At 58.0% G+C, this 15,293-nt stretch overlaps 2 protein-coding genes across 4 annotated transcripts; one reads left to right on the forward strand and one right to left on the reverse strand.

Moving 5' to 3' along the window:
• Nucleotides 1-1,377: 1,377 nt before the first annotated feature.
• NDUFS6 (NADH:ubiquinone oxidoreductase subunit S6) lies at nucleotides 1,378-8,891 on the reverse strand. The gene is made up of 4 exons (XM_042953634.1): nucleotides 8,713-8,891; nucleotides 7,843-7,896; nucleotides 2,442-2,564; nucleotides 1,378-1,556 (listed from the first exon to the last, which is right to left on the reverse strand). Exons 1-4 carry the CDS (start codon nucleotides 8,842-8,844, stop codon nucleotides 1,488-1,490), a joined length of 378 nt encoding a protein of 125 aa, XP_042809568.1. The 5' UTR covers nucleotides 8,845-8,891; the 3' UTR covers nucleotides 1,378-1,487.
• Nucleotides 4,052-11,009, forward strand: MRPL36 (mitochondrial ribosomal protein L36). Of its 3 annotated transcripts, none has more exons than XM_042953623.1 (3): nucleotides 4,052-4,739; nucleotides 5,034-5,535; nucleotides 10,595-11,009. In XM_042953623.1, the coding sequence occupies exon 3, from the start codon at nucleotides 10,608-10,610 to the stop codon at nucleotides 10,908-10,910; it is 303 nt and encodes a 100-aa protein (XP_042809557.1). In that variant the 5' UTR covers nucleotides 4,052-4,739; nucleotides 5,034-5,535; nucleotides 10,595-10,607; the 3' UTR covers nucleotides 10,911-11,009. The 3 variants fall into 3 exon arrangements, with proteins under 3 accessions (XP_042809557.1, XP_042809544.1, XP_042809549.1); XM_042953610.1 differs by lacking the exons at nucleotides 4,052-4,739; nucleotides 5,034-5,535 and adding exons at nucleotides 9,563-9,971; nucleotides 10,055-10,296; XM_042953615.1 differs by lacking the exons at nucleotides 4,052-4,739; nucleotides 5,034-5,535 and adding an exon at nucleotides 10,044-10,296.
• The last annotated feature ends 4,284 nt before the right edge of the window (nucleotides 11,010-15,293 follow it).

The following is a 15,293-nucleotide window of genomic DNA, read 5'->3' on the forward strand; positions in this document are numbered from 1 at the left end:
CTCCACACCCGTGCTTCACACATTGACGTCACTCGAGCACACCCGCCTCTGCGTGAGGTCACGGGGACGCCGCACCCTTGGCCTTCACGTGGATGACAATCTCACCCAGGTCCCTGAACCTCTGCATGGTGATGCCACCTGCCCCCGCCCCACTGCTCTGCACGATGACATCATCGGGCCCCCCCCACCCCCGTGCTCTATGTACAGACACCCTCCGACCCCCACCCGTGCCCCACCCCACGCGGCCAGCCAGCTGTGGTCGGACAGTCCCTGAGGTTATGGGACACCGAGGCAGCGTGGTTTCCCTCACATGTGCATCCTCCCACTCCCCTGCCCCTGCCCCAGGGCCTCAGGGTCCCTTGGCCCCTTCCCCCCACCCCTCCCCTCCTCCGACACTTGCTCGGAGGCCCACCCTCCTGTGTGGCTCCAGCCAAGGAGCTTCATGAGGACCCACTGTGCGCTCCCAGGTGGCGCCCAGACTGACCTGGCGCCCTCCCTTGCCGGAGATGGGGTCCAGGAGGGCCTCTGCGACTTCTCCACACGCCGTGGGGGACGACCTTGTGCACAGGACTCCTGACTGCTCTAGGCCAGTGACACTACTCCTGTGTCCAGCTTCCAGGACTGAAAACCGAGGCGCCCTGCGCGAACCTCTGCACTGGGTGATCTATTCCTTCTTCCTGACGCTCTAACAGTTTCCTTTCCTCTGGCCCCTAAAGGCTCGGGCTTCAGTGCTTTGTGATCAGAACACGCCCCGCTGTCCTTTCTCACGGGTCCCCCTGGGATGTGGGGGCCCCGTGGTCTGTGGCTTTCCTTCCTTCCTTCCTGGTTTAGTCAGGGCCTCACCTTCCATCTGCGTCAGGAGCCTCCTCCGGGACCCCACGGACCACAGGTCAGAGCCCACGGGGGCTGCACCCAGCCTCCTTCCCCTCCCCTCTGAAGTCCTGTTACTTCTGTGTTACCTCACACCCATTACTCTTTTCATTACACGGATTGCCTTGAATTTGGCCCGTAGGTGACCGTACTTTCCGAAGATGCTTAGTTCCCGGGCTTTAAGAGTCTATATTTCACCCGAAAGATGAGGACACAATGAAGCACAGGCGCAGGGGAGTGGCAGGGAGAGCACACGCTTCCAGTCAGAGGGTGGAGGCCTGAACCCAGCACCGGCCCCCGTGGGAGCTCCTGAGCCTGACCAACCTCCCATTCGTCCGCAAAATCGGAGAAGCCCTTCTCCCTCCCGCCCCTCGGCCACCCGGTGCGGTGACCCGGATCGCAGGAGGTGCCGCGAGGCCCCCCGCGCGCCCGGAGGAGGACCCTGCCCTTCCAGGTGGGTGCTCGTTCCCAAGTCCTCTCTGAAAGCAGCACGCGTGCGGCTCGCCGTCCTGGGTCACAACGCCCTTTATTCAGCCGGCGGCGCCCCGTGACGGCACCGGGCTCTTGGCTGCTGCGTGTTAAGGCGGAGACGCCCGCGCGGGCACAGCTTGGCCACGCTAATGGTGATGCTGCTGTCTGAACTGCAGTCCACAGTAGCCGCACGTCCCAGTTTTGGTTTCCTTGTCCTGAAAAGATTCAAGAGGAAAGATCTCATGTTTCCACATTCTACTTCAAGTGTAAACACTGAGACAGCAGACACGGACCTGACTTACAGCCTCACCTAGACACGGCGGAAAAGCTCTGAGGTCGCTACGGGACCAAGAACCACGGTGGCACCGGGGGCCCAGGTCCCGCTACACCCTGACTCGCTGCAGCCGGGGCAGTGCACCGAACCCCAGCTCAGCACCTACGCCAGAACCTGTGGTCCTCTCGAGGGAGCACCGCAGGGAGCGGGGATCAGCACAGCGGCCGCCTGGGGCCTTAGCTCGATGCCCATCTGCCCTCCCGGCCCGGGACGGCCGAGCTCTGGCCCTGAGCACAGAACTCAACGGACGGGAGCGCGTGGGGTGCCGAGCAGAGGCCCACCCGCGCACCCCCGGACCGGGGTCCGGTCCGGGCGCACGCCGGCCCCTAGCGGACGGGACACCGGGGCACTGCTGAGCCCCTTCCCCTCCATGACGCCACGGCAGCTGAGCCCCAGCCCCCGGTCGCCTTCTCCGCTCTAACGGCCCCGCATCTCATCTTCCCTAAGGCTCCGCGCACTCATCCACGTGCACAGGGGCCGAAACGACGGTCCCAGGAAGACAGAGTAGGCGCGTGGAAGGAGAGTGGGCAGTCGGTGCTGGCCACACTAAGTACTTCACACAGCACCTCACGGCGCGTCCCAGCGCGAGACGACGCATCCCGAGGCGTGAAGGCGCGTCCCGGGGGACAGGTGCCCTTCACGGGGTCCCTGCGGCAGGGTCCACGGGCAGATCGAGCGGGAAGGTGGGCGGTCAAGGTCGGCACTGCGACGGCCGCTCTCAACAGGGCACCTCAGACTAGGACAGCAAGGACAGGGGACACGGTACCAGGTTTATGTACACTTTCGGGTGGCCAAGAGCCCCCCCGCCGCCGTCACACGCGACCACCCGACTGCCAGCTCCACTCACGGGCTGCTCAGCTATCAAATCGATGGCAAAGTTTTCATTCACCTGGAACAAGAGGAAGAGAAAAATTCGTAGAGCCAAAACCAACAGCTTCATAATGTCATGCAATCCAAGTTCATGTGGACAGTGCCCCCCGGCCCCCGGGCCCCCAGGCCCCCAGGTCCAGCCGGCACGGGCACAGTCGCACACAAGTGTCTTAGTGCAGACACACACTCTTCTGGCGCTTCCTGTGGATGCAATTTCAACGTACAGAAACAGTGCAAGAATTTGGATACAAACCCCTCTCACTTCTCTCACTTGCCAGAACCTGGATTCCAGACCTTTAACAACTGCCCGGTGGGCTTTGTCCAAGCTCCCCTCCCCGCACCAGCCACCCACTGGGACAGGTCAGGAAGAGCCATGGGAGGGACTGTCCCCAGCAGCCCCCTGCTGTCACAGAGGAGAGGAATACAGCCCCCAGAGGTCAGCCGACCCGGGGAAACAGCCAACTGGGGAGGGCCGGGCAGGGGAGGGAATCCAAGGGACAAGGGCACTCACGGTAACTGCAGGCACCAAAACACGCTAGGCTCAAGTCTGTGACTTCACAGACTTTAAAAATTCAGTAAGCGCCTTACTAGAGATAAAAGCCCATAAACAAAAGCAGAGAACCGATTTCTTCACCTTCCTCAGGCCGCCCAAAGTTTCTTTTCACGCAGGTCCTCGGGCTCCCGGGACGCAAGAGAACGTGACCCTCGGCCCGCCCCCCACCCCCACCCCAGGGACACTGCATCTCAAGGCTGGAAGCGCCCCTCGCCATGAAGAGACCAGGAGTCGGACCTGACCCCGCCCCCGTTAGACACTCACAGAACAGAGGCACCAACTCCTCTAAGGACCACCCACAGTCAGGAAGACCCAGCTGCGGGTGACCCCACAGGAGAAAATGACCCGGGTCTTTTGACAAGTGAGCTCCAAGGACACAAATGGACAGATAGGAGGGGGCGCAACACATAAACTTAAAAGAAACTGAGACACGTCAGCAGTGCGCGGAGCTTAGGCTCCAAGATACAACCGTAAAATGAGATTTTTCGTAACGGGACACACCGAGCGCACCTGCCCCCCCCCCCCCCCCACCCCCCCGGACGCTTCAAGGACTCCCGGGAACCTCACTCACGGGAAGCGGTGCCGCAGTCACGTCGGCATCTCTGGGACACACGTCCGTCCCGGTGAACCCGACGCCACGGAGCGACGCGACGTCACGAGCCGCTCGGCCGGCCGGCGCTGGCGGGCCGCAGGGCGCTTCCGGACCAGAGCGGAAGCCGGCGCGGCCGCTGGAAGCTGCCGAATCGGAGCGGCTGGGCTCACGGGACCAGGGGGCCGTGATACGCTCCCTCCGCGTTCAAACGGCCACTCGAACGTCGGGGCTCGGCACCTCACGGCTCTGACGACGAGCCGCCGCGGCAAAATTCGGACGCGGGCCAGGGGGCCCGCCTGGCCCGCACGGGATTCGCGGCGAGCCCGCCACTCGGGGCCGGCTGGTGGGCGCCACGCAGACAAAGCCTGGAGGGCCGGGGAGGCCGTGCACGTGCAGCATCGGCGTCGGTGTCCCGGGCAAGGGCCGAAGCCGAGACCACACGGTCCCTGGCGAGCCCACGGCCCGGTGTGGGGGGCCGACTCCGGTGTCCTGCCGCGGTGGGCCGGCCGTGCCAGGGGCCGCAGCCTCCTCTCCCGGAGGGCCTCCCTCGGGAGGCCCCTGCCCCGGCTCGCCCCCCTCTCTGACGCCGTCGTCCGCAGCCATCGGGACCCCGCTCTCACCGTCGGCGGCAGGTGTGGACCCCGCTCAGGCCGACGAGGAGCGGCTCGCTCGACGGCACCTCCAGATCGAGCATCGTCCACCCACCCAGGCAGGGACACAGCGGCGTGGCCACACGTGGAGGGTCACCCGCGCCCGGAGGCTGAGGGTCACGTGACCGAGGCGCACGGTAGCCGGAAGGCCGTCAGCAGCGGAACATCGCGCACGTCCCCAACAGATGCCCCAGGAGACAAGACAGGAAGTGCGAGGCCGCACGGAGCACACACCGCCCGGAGACTTCGCCACCCGCTCGCCCCATCCGCCTCAGTTCTGACGTGTCACTACGGGCGAGAAGTGCGCGCTGGGTCAGTCCCGGTGACCAGGCCCTGCGGGTCCCCACCCCGTGTGCCCAGAGCCCCGCCTACCGCCTCAGTGAAGATGAGGAAACAAAGGTCAGGCACCATCTTTACCAATACGGGGGTGGGGCCTCTGAATCCGGGTGATAAAACCCAGGGGTCAGTCAGAAAGGCACAACTGACCTCAGATTCTCCGGAGCCAGCTGACTCCGTCCAGAGGACGCGGGACCCAGAGCGGCCCGGCCCCTCGCTCTCCCAGGCACCTCACCAGACCTGACGCCCCAAATCCACGGGACGGGGACACTTTGGGAAAGTTTAGTTATTTCTTAAAAAGCTTGACGGCTACAGACCCTGACTTTGTAAGACTTTTCCTCCAACTTCTATTTCCAGAAACACAGTAGGAAGTTACTGGGAAGTACGGCTGCGTTCGAGCCAACACACCAGGTACGCGGGGAGGCCAGGCAGCGTGGCCGCGGGGTACGGACGCGCTGGGTGTGGCCGCGCTGTCCCACCGGCGCTCTGAGCTCGGCGCCCTGTGGACGCCCCGCCGCTCCCGATGCCGGCACCTCACGGCGGGCTGCGGAGGGAGGGATGTCGCGCTCACTCACCTCTGCTGCAGACAGAGCCACACGCCCCACAAATAAAGCCTCGTGCTGTAAAACAGTATGGTGTCCACCTGAGTGACAAACGTGTCGCAAAGGGCACACTAACAAACCCCCAGGTCCCATCACGGAGTCAGACAGACCACCATCTCCCGCGGGAAGGGCAGCTGACACCGGAGACTGACACAGGACTGCCCCCGTCACTCAGTAGGTGACCCTGACCTACCGTGATGAACGTCTCGCTCCCAGGACTCAGGCCGACCGCGGGAATACGTACACTGAGCCGCAGAGTAAGCAGGGCCCAGTCCCAGCGCCAGAGCGCGCCCAGCTGCCGACCCGGTTCCCACGGGCACGGCCAGGAGCGTCCCCAGCCCTTCCGAGGGACGAACAGAGAAATGCCACGGCGCCCCGCATGCCTCGCCTCAGCTGTGAGCACACGCTGCGTCACAAGCCATAAGCCGATGGCCGGACAGCTGTCCTATGCGCGTCACTAGTGTAGCAAACACGAAACTACCTTGTTATGTGCCTCTTGGTCAACCGACTTGGGCACGAACATGTTTAGGTCCAAATACCTAGTGAGCCGTTTGTATTTTTTAGCTGGTGTTTTGGCAGCAACAGTTCCTATGGAAAGTGCAGATCAAAGGCACAACGCCAAACACAGGACCACACGGGACAGCATTAAACTGTCCAAAAGGAATCGCAGCCCAGTTGAGCAACCAGTGTCCTGCAGGACGTTAACCGTGTTCATGGAGAGCTACAGATTTAAAGCAAAGTAAAAGCCCCAATCCAATTATTTGGAATATCGACTGTTTTCATACTAATACCAACGTTTATACCTAGCTAAACGCACGTGTACACACACGTGTATAATTTTCAGGTCAAAATAAAAACTGAAGCTTTCATCCAAATTAAAAAGTAAGCTACATTTGGAGAAAATGCTCAAAAACACCCCTTAGGACTTTTGTAGAGCAGTGTCCACGGGTGCTTTGGGGTGACACAGGTTCAGGGGCCACCCAGCCGGTGCCAGGAGGGCGAGCTCAGACACGCGGAGCAGGACCCAGCACGGGGCTGCAGAGCCACCAGCCGCGAGGCTCGGCGCCCAGGGCCAGCAGTGTCTGGACCCTGCAGTTTAGGAACTCAGTTTCAAGGGTTTTCCTCTGGGTCCGGGGGGCAAACATATGGACAGGCCATGCCCCCCCCCCCCCCCAGGAAGCCAAAGGCCCGTGGACCCCATTCACCCCACTGTCAAGACAGAGAGGATATACCTGGGAAGGGAAATGTTTCAGAAGAGCCATGCCTATGAATGCGACGCCCAGCTGTGTTGACTTCTTCCAGAAGGAAGGAAAACGGGAGCAGATGCCTACTCACCACTTACAGACACACTGTGCACCTTTACAACGTGAAGATGTGCCCCTGGGCCCTCACGATCTCAGCCAGGAAAAGGCCACGCACACCCAGAGCTGGGAGAGGGGTGCAGACCTGGGGGAGCTCACAGAGCGAGGCGACACCTTCAGCACTGCCCCGTTCCCACTTTACTCGCTTCGCCAACTCTGATTTTGTTTGTTCAGTTTCAATTTTAGGTTGCTTCCCTGATGCGACCCCTCTGCCGCCACCGCCCCCTACCCTCCCCCACCACCCCCCGCCCCCGCCCCTCTGGCCCCGGCAATCAGAAGCCAGAGGCCACACAGTTTCCAGCTGAGAGGAGCTTGTGACAGACGCAGGTGCTTGCTGGAACATCAGAAGAGCTGAGGTAGGGGGCCGGGGGCCAGGCCACAGGGACGACCCCCAAGCTTCAGGACCCATGCATTCCCCACAGGGCACCAAACTCCGCCTCCTCCAACTGCCCCACCAGGCCCACAAAGCAGGAATGGAAGTAGAAATGTAGACGATAAGAACGGACAATGTAACCAAGATCAACGGGGAAGGGAACACGATTCAGGGACAACTGAGGAGCAAGGAGAAGGTTGACTGAGGGAAGGACGGACTCAGGGCGACCGTGGAAAACAAACGGACTCAGAAGTGGAAAACCGGCCGAACCAACACGCACGGAGACTGGGGAGCTGGCAGCGCGGGTGAGGAACCAGGACGCGAACAGGCCCCTGCGGGCTGGCTCCACCGTCAGCCCTGTCTCCAGCGGTTACACGGTGGGTGAGCCGTCAGACCCACGCGGGGAAGGACAACCCTCGTGCCGGTTTCAGCGTGTGCATGTCCGTCCCTGTGAGAACACAGTCTGGTCTGTCTGGCAGTAAATATGACAAGCGTACCCCAAAGAGTGACCAAAAGAGTAATTTTTAAAAGCTGCTGTGACTTCCTTTAATCTGAAGATCTCAGGAGTGTAAGACACAGAAATGGAGGGGGTGAAAAAGATCACTCCCATTTATACAGAAACCGAGAGACACAAGATGTCACTTTACAATGGGGGGGGGGGGACAAAATAAATACAGGCACATTTAGCATTTCAAAGACAGGCAAACCTCCACAGCCTCCAGGGTGCCCCCAGTTTGAGAATTTAAGTCCAGAGATTAACTTTTATTTCCTGTTGGTTACATAAAGGTTTTACCAAAGCCTACCTCTCTTTCACTACAAGTTTGGCTTACCTCTTTCTGGCGACCGACAAATCGGATTTTCCTGTAGTCTTTATCATCATAAGCCTGAAAAAAAAAAAAAAAAAAAAAAAAGACCTTATATGATTTTCACAGCCCGGTCCGGGAAGAAGTCACTTCATACCAAGAGTAAACATTACAGGAAAGTGTTTTTTTTCTTAACATTCTGGCCCCTCGTGACCAACTTCGTGACCAGGGGCATTCTCCAGCGAGATACCGAAAGTGAGACGGGACAACAATCGGAATCAGAAGGTGGCGAGGTGCGGTCTGAAAGAGCAGAGACCAACTCGGGCAGAGGAGGGGCACCCCCAATTTTCTTTCACCTCCGGCCGACATCGGATAAAAGTGTCGGCTAGGGGACTCCTTAATAACACAGGTACCTCGCTCACTTTTCCGCTTTCTGTTTTAGACTACAGCGGCCCCTCGGCTTGTTAAAATGTACGGCTTAGCACCGCGGACACGACAGGAAGCGCACGCGGGCCCCAACGGTCAGCCTGTCCACCGGGACGGGCCTGATGCAAAATGTACGGCCTAGCACCGCGGACACGACAGGAAGCGCACGCGGGCCCCAACGGTCAGCCTGTCCACCGGGACGGGCCTGATGCTGGAGCTGGCGACGCTCGGGGGACGAGCCCACCCTGACTGCAGAGGCACGGCGGCGGCCGTGGGGGTGGGGCGGCTTCCGTCTCGTCGGTCAGAGCGTGGGACCCCCGCACACACCCACCCTAACGTGAACGGGGGCCGGCCCGGGACTCGGCCTGCGAGACCCTGCCCACCGGCCGGCGCGTCCCCCGGCCGCAGGGGGAGGGGACCGGAGGGACGGGAAGCCGAGATGGAGGGCGTCCTCCACGCCGCGGCGGTTACCTGGCCGGTGTGCGTAATCTTCTCCCCGGTCGGTGAAGTCCGCACCCCTAGACACCGGGCGCCACGGGGCAGGCTCAGCGCCGCCGGACCGCTCCGGCCCAGCAGCCGGCAGAAGGTCACCGTCGCCGCCATCTTTGCGGGCTGACCCCTGACCCTGCGCACCGACGCGCTGACGCGTGCGCACGGCTTCCGCAGGGAGGGGCGCTTGCTGCGGCAACTTACGCTGGGGGCGGGGACGCGCAAGCGCAGTGCGCTCGGGCGAGTGCCGCCCAGCAGGTGCAACGGTGGGGCCGAGGCTCAGTACGGAAAAGGCGGGAAAATTTGTGCGCAACCTGAGCATTTATCGACTGCTGAGTGGCCCCCCCTGCCAGGGCTAGGGCAGAGCAGGATGGAAAATGAAAGGACACTCTTCACATTCGATGACAGTTGATAATCATGGGAGGAGGTTGCGTATCGAATGTTTTTATTGGCGAAGGGTCCTTGCATTGAGTAAACTGTATGTACATTCACGTTGCGCAGCGTGCATTTGTGTGTGGGCGCGGGGACAGCAGAAATTGGGATTTCTGCAGAACTCCAGTGAAGCTACCAGTAAGACACATTCGATGTCATCCCATGCAGATCAGCCCCGAGGGCTCCCTGCTCTAGAGCACACCTGTGCACACCCGCGCTGGCGGTCCCGGTGCTTCCCTCTCCGAACTGCCTGTTCATAGATGGGTCAGGAGGGTCAATTACGCCGAGGGCGGTGGGCACGGGGGGCAGACTCAGAGTTCAGAGCTAGGGTGGGGCTGCCCCCCCCCCCACCCGCCAGGAGTTGAGGACACCCACAGCCGGGATTCCGGGAGGTGGAAGAGAACTCAGCAAGGTGAGGAGAGACGAGATGCACCGGAAATCTCAGAACGGAAAGATGCCCACAAACAGGTACCCAGAGGCAGGCCCAAAGCTCACCTGGGCAGGTGCAAGAGTGAGCTCGCTGCCTTATCGATGGTGCGCAGATGGGCCGCCGTCTGTGCACGGACAGTAGATGGATGGGTGGGCACACATACCCGGAATGACAAGACGCACTGGGTTCAGTGTGGACTCTGGTGGTGGGTAGATGGGTGCTCACCGTAGTCCTTCACCTTTTGTTTGAAGTGTCTCATTAAAGAATACGGGCGGGAAAAAAAGATATGTAACTGCAACCAGTTAGGACCAGTGCCTATCTCCACTGCTTCCCTGCGCCTCGCCACATTTCTCCCAGGATGTGCACTTAATACAAGCGTGTGAGTTCTTCTAGATTTTTGTTTTGAGCCGGTATTCGTTTTTTTTAAACGTCTACTTGGTTGTGACTTATTTTTCATTCCAGATGTGTATTTCTGTTCCCATTTTGTCAGCCTCCGAGGCCGTAGGTACCCAGTGGCGGGAGGGCGTCCGCGCGGGGGTAGCGGCTCCTGCAGCTCCGCCTCTGCGCCCGGCGCTGCGGGGACGACCACGTGACCCTGCCGCCATCTTTTTTTCTGGCGGACGCCGTGGGCGGCAGCTTCCCCGCCCCACTGCGCAGGCGCATGCGAGGCGCGCGGGCGACAGTCCCCGGCGCCTTCTTCCCAGGTCTGTGGTCCTGGGGGTCGCGTGGGGCCGGGGAGGAGGAGGGGGCGGAGGCCCGGGAGTCCCCGGGTGCGTCGCGGCCTCAGGTCCGGGCTGTCCACGCCCCGGAGGGATGCTGTCCCCGGCCGGCGGGCTCCCCTGGGGCCCGGAGACAGACGAGGGGCGGCGGAGGGGCGGAGGAGCCACGGAAAGGGCCCGGGGACAGCCGAGTGGCGGCGGAGGGGCGGGGGGGGGGGGGCCTGGCGGCGAAACTCCTCCTCCCGCGCGGAGGCCATACGGATTGTTTCTCGGTCCCCCGCAGGCCCGGCCACCACATGGCCCGCGTGCTCGTGGCGAAGATGCTGGCGTGCGCCCTGAGCCCGCTGCTCCGGGGGAGCCCCGGGCCGGCGAAGCCCCGCGCGCTCTCCACTCTCCTGGCGGGACCTCTTCGCACCGCGGGGCCCGCGGGACCCTGGCCCCTGCCCGGCCGCCTCCTGCCCGGCCTGCAGCTTGCCCTGGGCTTCAAGACCAAGGGCGTCATCAAGGAGCGCTGTCGGGACTGCTACCGGGTGAAGAGGCGCGGGCGCTGGTTCATCTACTGCAAAACGAACCCAAAACACAAACAGAGACAGATGTAGGTCTCCGCCGTAAAATAATGTGCAAGACTGTGTCCCTTCCTTGAGGAACGGTACTACCTCATGGAAAGGAAAATAAAAGTGAAGCAGTGCCTAATCTAAGATCTGTCGAGCCTCGGGTTTTGTTGACTCTACCGCCGGGCACCTCACCCCCTTGTAGCAGCGCAGCCAGGTCAGCTGGTCAAGCCAGAGCCCCAGATGGAAAGCGCATCGTTTTTATCTTCTGGGCAAGCCGTCCGTGCTCGGGCCGCAGGGCAGGAGGCAAGATGGAGGGGGCGCGGGTCTTGCCTCTGAGGCCCCAGTTGCTTAGGTAGCGCCCCTGCAAGGCGGCGTCCGGCCCTGTCCCCGCATTTAGCCCGCCTGCAGCTTCTGAGTGCCAACTGCTCTGCTCCCTGGCCGCGGATAAGCATGAAAGCCTTGATGGCAATCCTTACGTCAAGGAAAGTTTGGCTCCCCGTGTGTAAAGTTGTTTTAGACACCAGTTAGACGTGTTTGTCATCTCTGGTGACGCACGAATGGACACATGTGTGGTGTGGGTGCGCTGTGCACACGTGCATGTCCCCGTATGCATGGATGTGGGTGGTGTGTGCACGTATTTGTACGTGCATGTCCCCATTTGCGTGGATGTGGTGTGTGCATGTATCTGTACACATGTACGCACGACGCACCTGGAGGGTGTGTACTAAGCAGAGCCTCCGTGGGACTCTGCAGGCATGTGGCCTGGAGCCCGTGGCGTGCAGTGTTCTTGTGTCTCGTGTCCCAGCGGCTGCCTCACCCGCACGGTCTGAGCCCCCCACACAATGTCCCCGGCCCCCCTGGCAGCCTTGGTGTCCGGGCCACAGCTGGAGCGGGTTGTACTAGGACAGCGGTACAGGCATCGCACCGCGCGCGGGCAGTTCCATGTCCCACGCTAAGGCGCGGCGCACACACAGTCCTGCTCTCCGGGATCCTGACCACGATGCCCGGAACCACAGCGCAGAGCCCAGGAGGCAGCTCAGGACAAGAAGTGACACGGCTTTGCACATTATGTCACAGAGCAGTTTGTCCTGGGAGAAGGCGGGGTTCAGCTAGTTCTGCTGGAGTAAAGACCTTCTTTCCCCACGTTGCTTCAGGGGGTCCCGGATCCCCTGCCCTGGTTTGAGAACAGCCAGCCCGTATAGACGCTGTAACGCTTAGACTCGTTTTCTCTGAAGCGAGCTGTGTTGAGTGCAGGGGTTCTGAGGGTAATTACCTCCTGCATAGACCTCAGTCCCAGAGCAGCTGCAGAGGAGCCCTGTGACCTTAGGAGGTTTCCCCTCTCAGCACAGCTGGCCCTCAGGACACAGTTTTCCCAGTGCAGGGCCGTCCGGGCCACTGAAGTGTGTGCAGCAGCATGCTCAGCCCCCACCCACTAGATGGCCAGGAGCACCTCATCGCTGGTTGTGACAACCGAAAGTGTCTCCAGACGTGGCAGACGTTCCCCGGGCACGATCTGCCCCGGAGGGGCTGACACGCAGGGGCTGATTCCGCCCAGCCCTCCCCGCAGGGTTCCTCTGAGAACCGAGACCTGGGGTGGGCAGGGCCCGGTTCTGTCGTGCTCCGCCCTCCGGCTGTCACAGGCCCGGCCCGCCGTAGGCACTCAGTGATAACAGTGGAATCAGACGACCGTGCCTGCTTGTAAATACACAGCCTTTTGTCCTCTCCGCTCAGAACAGGCTCATCCATAAGGTTCGGCACACAACTTTGTTCCGAAGACGTGGCAGACTGGCCCTGTCCCCACGGGCTCAGCCACCTCCCGTGTGGGGGAGAGTTTGATGCCACACCCGTCTCGGACCCACAACGCACCAGGCATGCCTTCTCAGTGTTTTCTCCTTGACAGGTGCGAGGTTTCACATGCCATTGTGCGTGTCTGGCTCTGTGTGGGGCTGACGGTGTTGTCACAACCACAGGTACGTGCCTCTGTGGAGATCTTCAAAGGACAGGCAGTAATGGGGTAGTGAAGCCATGGGCCCCAAGTCCACAGGAACCCATGATTACAGTTGACAAGCTGGAATTCTAACAGGCTGTTGATGGGTTTTTAAGTCCTGCCTCCCTCCTGGGATTTTCGTCCCTATTTGATCCAAGGTGACCGTGTGCGTGCTGACCAAACCCTCCCACAGCCCATTCCCTTTCCGATACCCGCACGGACCAGCGTTCAGAGTCCCAGGGTCTACCTGTAGGGACCAGCATTCAGAGCCCTGGGATTCCAGCTTAGCAGCAAGTGTTGTTTAGGACAAGAGACAGCAAGCTACTCCCGCCCACCACCCATTTTTGTAAGTGAAGTTTTATTGGAAAACAGCCGTGTGCGCTCACGAATGTATCGTCTGTGCCTCTATGACAGCGGGGTAGCCGCTGAGTAATTGCTATAAAGAACATATGGCTTGAAAAACCTAAAGATATTTACTATTTGAGCTCTACGTGCAGAAAAAGTGTGCCAACTCCTTGTTTAGAACGTTACATAAGCTCTCACCTCACCCTGGGGCTTGACTTCAGAGACCACAACCTGCCAGAAGTGTTTCACGGGCTCTCCGTCGTCCACAGTGAGAAGGATTTTTGTATTTGTAAATACTAGCCATAAGCACATAGAAATTGACATAAAAAACGGTGTTTGTAATAGCACCGAAAATATGAATGTTTAGATACCAAAGTAATAAAATTTGCACGCATTCTATATACTTAAAATTGTAAAACACTGTTGAAAGAATGTGAGTAAAATGTAAAGTATTGAGCTGTACCATGGTTATGGATTAGAATATTTGACATTGTCAGTTCTCACCAAATTAGTCTGCAAATTCACTGTGGTCCCAATAAAAATCCCAGCAGGAATTTTTGTGCAAAATGCCATGCTTCTTCAGAATTTTACGTGGAAAGGCAAAGTATGTGAAATTAGCCAGAATTTTGAAAATGCGAAGAAATGTTAAAGGACGCATGCTCCCTGATTTCAAAACTTACTTTGAAGCCACAGTAGCCAAGACACCATAGTATTCATGCAGCACAGCTCATAGGTCAGTAGAACCGAATAGAGACGTCAGAGATAGGCCCACACATATGTGGTCAGATGATTTTCAAAACAGGTTTAAAGGCGATTCAGTGAAGAAAGGATAGGCTTTTGTACATATGGTGCTAGAAAGTTGGATTTCCATATATACAAAATCCCTTTCACCATATACAGAGGTTAACTAAAAATAAATCACAGACCTAAATGTAAAACCTAATACTATAAAATCTTAAGAAAACAGAAAATACATGTGGCTTTGGGTTATGCAGATTTATTAGATAAAACACCAAAAACATGATCCATGAAAGAAAACCTTCATAAATTAGATTTTACCAAAGTTAGTATCTTCAACATATTTTCATCAAAGTTAATATCTTCTGCTTTTCAAAAGATACTGTCAAGTAAATGAAGACAAGCCAAAAACTGGGAGAAAATATTTGCAAAACACATTTCTGATAAAGGAATGGACCTAGAATATATAAAGAAATCTCAGAACTCAATAACAAAGAAACAGCCAACGCAATTCAAAGTGGGCAAAAGATTCAAAGAGCTATTTCACAAAGGTACACATACCGATGGAAAATAAACACAAAAAAACGTTTAACACTGGCTTTAGCAAAAAGTAAATTGCTGCCATGACAAAATAATACTACAGACCCAACAGAATGGTTGAGAAATGGAAAAACCACGTTCTGGTGAGATCGTGTAGCAAGGGTATGACCCTCACTGCAGATAACACAGCCACGTTGAATGCGGCTTAGCCATTTGTCAAAAAGTTGAATGATGCGATCACTTAGCAATCCCTTGAGTATTTGCCCGAGAGCAATGAAAACTTAGGTTCACAATAAAACCTTTATGTCAGTGTTTATGGTGGCTTTATTTACAATTCAAACGAAAACCACCCCAACTGGAAACAGCCCACATGGGCTTCAGCCGGTGAACGGATTAACCAAGCATACATTCTTACAGTGGAATTCTCAGCAACAAGAAGGAAAGAATTTCAGATCCACCACACTGGTTGACAGAAGCCTGCACTCAAAAAGCTATATACTTCATGATTCCAGTTATATGACATTATGGAAAAGCCAAAATTATGGGCACAAGAGAAAGTCTGTTGTTGGGAGCTGGGGGTGGGGAGCCAGGGTTGGCTACGAGGGGACGTGAAGGAATGCTTTTGGGTGATGGAAATGTTCTGTCTTGATTATGGCAGCAATTTCATGACAATATACGCTTATAGAACTCATAGAACTCAACTTCAGTAAGCCTTGCAAAAAAAATATCCAAATGGAATTTCCAGATAGCAAGTTGAGATCAAATAAATAAAGACCCAGGAACGCAGTGCGCTGTGGGACAGTATCCAGCACTGTAGC

Source organism: Panthera leo, chromosome A1 (genome assembly GCF_018350215.1).
Source record: "Panthera leo isolate Ple1 chromosome A1, P.leo_Ple1_pat1.1, whole genome shotgun sequence".
Taxonomy (NCBI): Eukaryota; Metazoa; Chordata; class Mammalia; order Carnivora; family Felidae; genus Panthera; species Panthera leo.

Excerpts from the sequence above, each read along its gene's own strand:
- NDUFS6 (XM_042953634.1), bottom strand. The coding sequence starts at position 8,844 with ATGGCGGCGACGGTGACCTTCTGCCGGCTGCTGGGCCGGAGCGGTCCG. Across the intron at positions 2,565-7,842 it reads TTGTCGGTCGCCAGAAAGAG|GTGAATGAAAACTTTGCCAT; the intron begins GTAAGCCAAACT and ends CTCTTGTTCCAG. Across the intron at positions 1,557-2,441 it reads CGAAAGTGTACATAAACCTG|GACAAGGAAACCAAAACTGG; the intron begins GTACCGTGTCCC and ends GAATCTTTTCAG.
- MRPL36 (XM_042953610.1), top strand. The coding sequence starts at position 10,055 with ATGTGTATTTCTGTTCCCATTTTGTCAGCCTCCGAGGCCGTAGGTACC. Across the intron at positions 10,297-10,594 it reads CCCCGGCGCCTTCTTCCCAG|GCCCGGCCACCACATGGCCC; the intron begins GTCTGTGGTCCT and ends GGTCCCCCGCAG.